Source organism: Rhinopithecus bieti, unplaced genomic scaffold, assembly GCF_001698545.2.
Source record: "Rhinopithecus bieti isolate Rb0 unplaced genomic scaffold, ASM169854v2 scaffold_25304, whole genome shotgun sequence".
In the NCBI taxonomy this organism is placed as follows: Eukaryota; Metazoa; Chordata; class Mammalia; order Primates; family Cercopithecidae; genus Rhinopithecus; species Rhinopithecus bieti.
This window is the reverse complement of record NW_016811568.1, coordinates 489,655-498,795: the sequence shown is the minus strand read 5'-3', so window position 1 is coordinate 498,795 and position 9,141 is coordinate 489,655. Positions and strand designations below refer to the sequence as shown.

At 57.2% G+C, this 9,141-nt stretch overlaps 1 protein-coding gene across 1 annotated transcript; it reads left to right on the top strand.

The window, feature by feature from the left end:
• The first annotated feature begins 2,503 nt into the window (after nt 1-2,503).
• CYP2D6 (cytochrome P450 family 2 subfamily D member 6) lies at nt 2,504-8,741 on the top strand. The gene is given in 13 exon segments (XM_017894112.1): nt 2,504-3,866; nt 4,567-4,738; nt 5,278-5,430; nt 5,519-5,679; nt 6,122-6,298; nt 6,491-6,613; nt 6,759-6,760; nt 6,814-6,910; nt 6,912-6,985; nt 6,987-6,996; nt 7,430-7,491; nt 7,493-7,542; nt 7,622-8,741. Coding segments are annotated over 13 exon segments (1,476 nt in total). The 5' UTR covers nt 2,504-3,686; the 3' UTR covers nt 7,837-8,741.
• The last annotated feature ends 400 nt before the right edge of the window (nt 8,742-9,141 follow it).

Sequence of the window (9,141 nt, the reverse complement as noted above, 5' to 3'; positions counted from 1 at the left end):
CCTCATAGAGGTACCGCCTTGGTCTTGGATAAGATCTGGAAGAATTGTCTGGATTAGCAGGCAGAGACTCTTGTTCTCTTTCTTTACTTTTTCCCAAACAAATGGAGTCTCTCTCTCTCTCTCTCTCTCTCTCTCTCTCTCTCTCTCTTCTCTCTCTCTCTCTCCTCTCTCTCTCTCTCCTCTCTCTCCTCTCTCTTCCTCTCTCTTCTTCTCTCCTGAGCCACCAGGAGCTGGGGGTGTGGTGACACAGGCACCTCTGTGGCCGCCACCACTGGGACTGCACTGGTCACACCTCAAGCCAGCATAGCACTGAGTCTCACCCAAGGTCTGTGCCAGCTCCTTGGGAGTTGGTTCCATCATTTCTAAATTCTGTAAGTAACTTTACCTCTCATAACTGATCACAGTGCAGCTACTGTGTCATGCCATAAGTGACACAGTAACTATGCAGGAATAAAGCTTCATCAGCCACCTCCTTTACCTTCCGTTTTCCAAGTTAAGCTTGCACCAAGTTTCAGAGAGGGTAATTCTAGTGAATCACACTTCTGAAGCCAGCTGTGTCGGGAGTCCCCAAGATCTGCCCCTCTCAGTTCAGTGATTTGCTATAAGGACTCAACGGAATTCAGAAATGCTGTTATATTCATTGTCATGGTTTATTACACTGAAAAGATACAGATCAAAGTCAGCAGAGGTCAGTGGTGCCCAGGACAGAGTTCAGCAGACACACGGCACAGAATTCCCACTGTTGTCTTCCAGTGCAGTCATACAGACAGTGCTGAATTTTCCCAGCCACAGTGTGTGACACATGTACAGGACACTGCCTGTAAGGGACCTCCACCAAGCCCTCATGTTCAGAGGAGTTCTGGGGGGTTGGTCTTGTATGTATGGAGTACTTGAGTGGCTGACATTAGGTATGAAGTCTCCTGTCCCCTCTAGAGGTCAAACTGATACAGGCCGATCCAAGGTCTCTATCATACATCACCTTGTCAGCAAACTGGCATGGCCTAAGGCTTCAGGAATTCAAAGACACTGTTACCAGGCAGAATACTATCAAAGCACATAGCTCACCTTCCAAAAACTGGTCAAGGTCTTGTTCTTTTTTCTTCAAGATACAGAGATGCTGCCTTCCCCAAGCTGATGAGTCTACCCTTTACTGCACAGAGGCTCCCTCAGCCTGGAGGCCCACATTTCAGGCCCAACTCAAGCCAATACACCAGAGGCAGCAGTCCCACCAGCACCATCACAACAGTGACCTCTTTTCATATATGACACCCCAAAACAGTAGACAAAATTCAGCAGGAAAATACTGTTCAATGTAGAATTCTAGGCCAAGCATGGTGGCTTACATCTGTAATCCCAGCACTTTGGGAGGCTGAGGCAGGCAGATCACTGGAGGTCAGAGGTTCAAGACCAGCCTGGCCAACATGGTGAAACCCCATCTCTACTAAAAACACAAAAATTAGCCAGGTGTGGTGGTGGGCGTCTGTAGTCCCAGCTACTTGGGAGGCTGAGGGCAGGAGAATCGAACCTGGGAGGTGGAGGTTGCAATGAACCAGGATTGTGCCACAGCACTCCAGCCTGGGCAACAGAGCAAGACTCCATCTCAAAAAATAAAAAAGAATTCTAGACCCAACAAAACTGTTAGCCACATATAAAGACAGACATTTAAGACATCTTACGTCTCATAAATACCCTCAGATGAGCTGTGACATCTGCAGAAATACACGTTGGAAATTCACCATTTGCTATGTGACATGAAAACCTGACAAAACATCAGTCTCAACTTTTTCAGAAGTCTGGAAATTAACTAAAAGCTCATAAATACCCATGAGCATTTATTCAAGAAAAACGGAGGGCCAGGCACAGCAGCTCAGACCTGGAATCCCAGCCTTTTCAGAGACTGAGGTGGAAGGTTCTCTTGAGACCAGGAGTTGCAGACCAGCCTGGGTAACATAGCAAGACCCCATTTCTACCAAAAAACAAAAAGAAGAAAAATGGCTGAAGCTGAGAATGGCAAGCTGTGTGGTATTTTAACTTGTTGTGTTCATATCCCCCCTCCCCAGTTAGGGGACAGACTTCAAACAAGACAGTCTGCATGGCCCCACAGAAACCTGAGGGAAGCCCCAGCACCTGGAGCTTCAAAACCTCATTCCCAAGCCAGACATGGTGGCGCACGCCTGTAATCCCAGCACTTTGGGAGGCCAAGGCAGGTGGATCACCTGAGGTCAGGAGTTCGAGACCAGCCTGGCCAACATGGTGAAACCCTGTCTCTACTAAAAATACAAAAAAAATCAACCAGGCATGGTAGTGGGTGCCTGTAATCCCAGCTACTCTGGAGGCTGAGGCAGGAGAATCACTTGAACCCTGGAGGCGGAGATTCCAGTGAGCCGATTTGCAGCATTGCACTCCAGCCTGGGTGACAAGAGCAAAACTCCGTCTGAAAAACAAAATTATTTGGGCTCAGTGGTGCCTGTAGTCCCAGCTACTTGGGAGGCAGGAGGTCCACTTGAGGTCGCGACTGCAGTGAGCTGTGATCCTGCCACTGCACTCCAGCCTGGGCAACAGAGTAAGACCCTGTCTTTTTTTAAGTCAACATATCCTGAACAAAGGATCCTTCATAACGTTCCCACCAGATTTCTAATCAGAAACATGGAGGCCAGAAAGCAGTGGAGGACGACGGCCCTCAGGCAGCCCTGAAAAATGTCACAGGCTGGTACAAGGGCCTTCAGGTTACCAATTGGAAGCTCTGGGAACAGCCCTGTTGCAAACAAGAAGCCATGGCCAGGCCGGAGCCCAGGAATGCGGGCTGGGCTGGGATCCAGGTGACAGCTTTGAGGCTCACTGGGAGCAGCCTCTGGACAGGAGAGGTCCCACCCAGGAAACCTCAGGCATGGCTGAGAAGCGCGGTACTTGGTGCTGGGTCTGTACGTGTGTGAGAGACAGAATGCGTGTGCCGAGTGTCAGTGTGAGTCTGTGTGCATGTGAGTACTATCTTCGTGTGGGTGATTTTGTGGGTGTGTGATGGTGTCCCTGCAAGTGTGGACAAGTGTCTGGGAGTGGACAAGAGGTCTGTGCACCATCAGGGGTGTGCATAGCGTCTGTGCATGTCGAGTAGTGCAGTGTGAAGCAAAGGGACCAGGCCCACGGCGCCTCTGATCATCATGAGCTCCCTAAGGCCCCAGGTAAGTGCCAGTGACAGATAAGGGTGGTAAAGGCCACTCTGGAACGGATAGGTGGGGTAAGGAAAGGGGAAGGCCATGTTCTGGAGGAGAGGTTGTGACCACAATAGGGTGTATGAGCCTAGCAGGGAGGTGGATGGCAGGGTCCACTGAGACCTTGGTTATCCCAGAAGCCTGTGCGGGCTTGAGAAGCTGGGAGTGGGGAGAGGGAGTGACTTCTCCGAACAGTTCCCTCCACCGCCCTACCCTGGGTAAGGGCCTGGAGTGGGCAGCAGGGGCAAGGACCTCTGGAGGAGCCCCTACCCGCCCTGGCCTGACCGTGTACCCAGTGGCAGTACAGTCAACACAGCAGGTTGGCTCACAGCAGAGGGCAAAGGCCATGATCAGCTTCCTTTATAAGGGAATGATCATGCACTTGGTGTGCTGACCGTGTCCTGCCTGCTCCTCTGTGCCTGGTGCGGTGGGGGAGCCAGGTGTGTCCAGAGGAGCCCAGGGGGCAGTGAGGCAGCTATGGAGCTAGATGCACTGGTGCCCCTGGCTGTGACAGTGGCCATCTTCCTGCTCCTGGTGGACCTGATGTACCGGCGCCAACGCTGGGCTGCACGCTACCCGCCAGGTCCCCTGCCACTGCCGGGGCTGGGCAACCTGTTGCATGTGGACTTCAAGAACACACCATACTGCTTCGACCAGGTGAGGGAGGAGGTCCTGGAGGGTGGCAGAGGTCCTGAGGATCCCCCACCAGCAACAAACATGGGTGGTGGGTGAAACCACAGGCTGGACCAGAAGCCAGGCTGAGAAGGGGAAGCAGGTTTGGGGACTTCCTGGGGGAGGGCATTTGTGCATGGCATGAAGGACTGGATTTTCCAAAGGTCAAGGAAGAGCAGGGCAAGGGCCGGGAGGTGGAGCTGGACTTGGCAGTGGGCATGCGAGCCCTTTGGGCACAACACGTTATGGAGCACAAAATCCCTTCTGCTGACACCAGAAGGAAAGGCCTTACGAATGAAAGCCAAGTCAGGGTCCTGAGTGCCCTTTAAATCAGGAAATTGAGGATGAAGCGTGTGCAGTGACCCGGTTCAAACCTTTTGCTCTGTGGGTCCTCAGGCCTCACTGCTCACTGGCATGGACCATCTGTAAAATGGGATGCTAACTGGGGTCTATCTGCAATTTTGGTGACCCTTGTAAGGTCATAGCTGGGTGATGCATCCAAACTGAATTCCCCTATCACAGAAGGTGTGAACCCCACCCCCACCTCAGGATCATAAGGCCAGGTCTCCTCCTTCCACCTGCTCACTCCTGGTATCCCCAGGGGTCGCCCAAGGCTCAAATAGGACTAGGACCTGCAGTCTGGGGGGACCCTGGCTTGACGGAGGCCCTGACCCTCCCTCTGCAGTTGCGGCGCCGCTTCGGGAACGTGTTCAGCCTGCAGCTGGCCTGGACGCCGGTGGTCGTGCTCAATGGACTGGCGGCCGTGCGCGAGGCGCTGGTGACCTACGGCGAGGACACAGCCGATCGCCCGCCTGTGCCCATCACCCAGGTCCTGGGTTTTGGGCCGCACTCCCAAGGTAAGTGGCGGTGGGCATAGAGACCTCATTTCCGTGGGCCCCGGGTGGGCGGTGACCGAAGTCCGAGCTGGGCGCAGAGGGCGCGGGGTCGTGGACGTGAAACAGAAAGGCCAGCCAGTGGGGACAGCGGGCCAGGAAACCACCTGCACTGGGGAGGTGTGAGCCTGGGGATGAGGGCGGGGCTTGTGACGAGTGGGCGGAGCCACTGCCCAGACCCGCCAGGCGCCAGGTGGGTGAAGATGGGGCCTTTCCCAGCTGGAATCAGGTGTCGAAGTGGGGGACGGGGACAGCGCCTGTGCGTGGGCTCAGTGTAGGTGGAGCGGGGCATGCGGGATCTTCCGAGTGGAAAGGCGGTCAGGGTGGGCAGAGAAGAGGTGGGGCAAAAACCTGCCCCAGCCAGGGAAGCAGAGTGGGCCCTGTGCCCAGCTGGACCAGGCGAGGGACTGCGGGAGACCTTGGGTAGCGCTGGGTTGGAGTGGGTGGCAGAGGGTGGGGCCAAGGACTTCATGGCCACTCGCACCTGCCTGTCCTGCCCCCAGGGCTGTTCCTGGCGCGCTACGGGCCCGCGTGGCGCGAGCAGAGGCGCTTCTCCGTGTCTACCTTGCGCAACTTGGGCCTGGGTAAGAAGTCGCTGGAGCAATGGGTGACCGAAGAGGCCGCCTACCTCTGTGCTGCCTTCACCGACCAAGCCGGTGGGTGATGGGCAGAGGGGCACAAGGCGGGAACTGGGAAGGCGGGGGACGGGGAAGGTGACCCCTGACCCGCATCTCCCGTCCCCAGGACGGCCCTTTCGCCCCAACAGCCTCCTGGATAAAGCAGTGAGCAACGTGATCGCCTCCCTCACCTATGGGCGCCGCTTCGAGTACGACGACCCTCGCTTTCTCAGGCTGTTTGACCTAACACAAGAGGCGCTGAAGGAGGAGTCAGGCTTACTGCGCGAGGTGCGGAGCGATGGACCACGGGGTCTCTGCAGGGCGAGCTCTTGAGAAGTGCCAGGGCTGCAGTAGGGCTCCGAGGAACAGGATTTGCAGAGGGTTTGGGAAAGGACATTCCTAGAGCGTCCACTGCTAGTGGAAGGTCCTGGAGGAGGAGGGGAAATCTCAGACAAGGTCGTGGGAGAGGTGTGCCCGGGTCAGGGGGCACCAAGAAAGGCCAAGGACTGTGCCCCCTGTCCATGTTGGAGATTTCAATTTTAGGTTTCTCTTCTGGCAGCCCAGGGCAAGGAGAGAGGGTGGAGGCTGGCACTTGGAGAGGGACTTGGGGAGGTCAATGGTAAAGACAGGCCGGCCCTGGGTCTTCCCTGGAGACAGCTGGGGCCTGAGACTGGTGCAGGTGAACGCAGAGCACAGGAGAGATTGAGACCCCGTTCTGTGTCTGGTGTAGGTGCTGAATGCCATCCCCCTCCTCCTGCGCATCCCTGGGATGGGTGGCAAGGTCCTACGCTCCCAAAAGGCTCTCCTGACCCAGCTAGATGAGCTGCTGACTGAGCACAGGATGACCTGGGACCCAGCCCAGACACCCCGAGACCTGACTGAGGCCTTCCTGGCAGAGATGGAGAAGGTGAGAGCAGCTGCCACGGTGGGGAGCAAGGGTGGTGGATTGAGCATCCCGGGAGGAATGAGGGGAGGCTGGGCAAAAGGTGGGGCCAGGGCATCACCCGGCGAGCAGCATCTGGGCTGACAGGTACAGAATGGGAGGTCATCAGGGGGCTACCCCAATATGTCCCCTGAGCACCATCCTGGCCCTGCTCAGGCTAAGGGGAACCCTGAGAGCAGCTTCAATGAAGAGAACCTGCGCATGGTGGTGTCTGACCTGTTCTCTGCTGGGATGGTGACCACCTCCAACTGACTCATGGTCCTGCACCGGATGGTGCAGGTCTTAGTCAGCTGGGCCGAGTTGCAGGGGGCAAGGGAGGAAGGGTACAGGACGGGGCCCTGAGCTTAGCTAGGACACCAGGGCTCCCAGGCCAGGCCTTGCCAGGTCCTGTAAGCCTGACTCCTCCAACACAGGGAGGCAGGAGAGGTTAGGGGCTGGTCCCCGGAGTGCTGCCATTGTGGGGATGCATGTCTGTCCAGGCGTGTCAACGGGATCGACGACGTGATAGGGCAGGGTGCAGCGACAGAGATGTGTGACCAGGCTCGCATGCCCTACACACTGCCAGTGATTCACTTAGGTGCAGCGCTTTGGGTGCATTGTTCCCCTGATGTTGCCCCACATGACATCCCGTGACATCGAAGTGCAGGGCTTCTATCCCTAAGGTAGGCCTGGAGCCTCATCACCCAGCTCAGCACAGCCCCTGGTTGGTAGCCCAGCATGGGCACTGGCCAGGTGGGGCCCATCTGGAGAACCCTGGCACCAGTCCTCATGCTCACATCAATGTCCCAGCCTGGGTGTGGGGTGCAGAGGTATAGGCAGGGCTCGGGCCTGTCATCTTAGAGCCCAGTTAGTAGGAGACAGACGGACCTGCCGAATATTGCGAGGACCAGTGCCTGTAGGTGAGGGGGCAGCGTGGGAACCCCTGGGAGGTGTGCTGCGCCTGACATGGGTCAGAGAGGGTGCTCAGGAGCTTCTCGAGGTTGCCAGGAAATTGAGAGTCCGGCTGTGTGCCATGGCAGGTGTGTGTCCCCGTGTGTTTGGTGGCAGGGTCCCGCATCCTAGAACCGTCACCCACTCACCTGCATCTCCTTCCAGGGGACGACGCTCTTCACCAACCTGTCATCGGTGCTGAAGGATGAGGCCGTCTGGGAGAAGCCTTCCGCTTCACAGAACACTTCTGGGATGCCAGGGCCACTTTGTGAAGCAAGGCCTTCTGCTTTCTCAGAGGTGCCTGTGGGGAGCCCGCTCCTGCTGCTTCCTAGAATCTTGAGGGGTCCTGCCCGGGAGCCCGGCTCACTGAACCCTCCCCTCCACAGGCCGCCTGCATGCTCGGGGGACCCCTGGCCCGGCATGGAAGCTCTTCCCTTCTTTTCACCTGCCTTGCTGGCAGGCAGCGCTTCAGCTTCTCGGTGCCCGCCGGACAGCCCCGGCCCAGCCACCATGGTGTCTTTGCTTTCCTGGTGACCCCATCCCCCTACGAGCTTTGTGCTGTGCCCCGCTAGAATGGGGTACCTAGTCCCCAGCCTGCTCCCTAGCCAGGGGCCCTGATATACAATAAAGCAATGTGGTAGTTCCAACTTGGGTCCCCTGCCCAGGCCCTGGTTGGGAACGTCCTCCCCAGGGCAGTCCCACCCCTGCCTCATTCCTGCTTACCCCACCGCCTGGCCGCATTTGAGACAGGGGTATGTTGAGGTTGAGCAGATGTCAGCTAGCCTTGCCCATAATCCCATGTCCCCCACTGACCCAACTCTGCCCAGATTGGTGACAAGAACTACATTGTTCTGGCATCTGGGGGAAGGAGCCAGAATGGGCTGACTAGAGGTGTCAGCCCTGAGTGTGGTGGAGAGGGCAGGACTCAGCCTGGAGGCCCACATTTCAGGCCTAACTCAGCCGACCCCCCATCAGAGGCAGTGGTCCTGCCAGCACCATCACAACAGTTACCTCCTTTCACATATGACACTCCAAAAAGGAAGACAAATCATGGCATCAGAGAGCTATATGCCAGGGCTACCTCCCAGAGCTCAGTCAGCAGGTGCCAGAACGTTCCCTGGGAAGGCCCCAAGGCCCCAGGGAAGCCCAGGACTAAGCCACCGTCCTCAGCCTCTGTCACCTCACCACACGACTGGCCACCTCTCTGGGTCCTCAGACATGCTGCTGTCCAGACCCCTGACCAGTGGCGAGTTTGCACTCGGGGCCAGGCTGGAGCTGGAGAACACTTGCTGGGCTCCAGCCCTAGGTGCCATCCTCCCGGTAAGGGGTCAGGCAGGGCCCACAGGCTTGGCCAGGGGCCATGCATGAGCCCTGTGGGCCACAGGCCTGCCCTAGGGACAGGCGTCAACCTTGGGCCTATGAGGCACTGGGGCGGGCAGAGGAGGAGGAGGTGCCATGGGCAAGCTGAGAGCCAGAGACCCTGACCCTGACCCTAGTCCTGGCTCTGCCATTACCCCACGTGACCCTGGGCTTCTGTTTCCCTTCTGCCAATGACAAGGCTGCTTCAGCTGCCCCGAGTCCTGTCTTCCTGCTCTGCCTTCTGGGGCTGTGGCCCTTGCTGGCCTGGAGCCCACCAAGGGCAGGGACCGCTGTCCTCTATGTCTGTCCTCACCGACATAATGGGCTGGGTGGGCACACAGGCAGTGCCCAAGAGTTTCCAATGAGCATCTGCTTACCTGAGTCCTGGGCAGAACCTCTTAGGGAACAGCCTGGGATAGAGAACCACAGACACTCTGAGAAGCCACCTGAGACCTCTTTTGCCAGAGGACCCTACAGCATCCATGGCAGCAGTTCCCGCCAGCATTTCTGTAAATGCC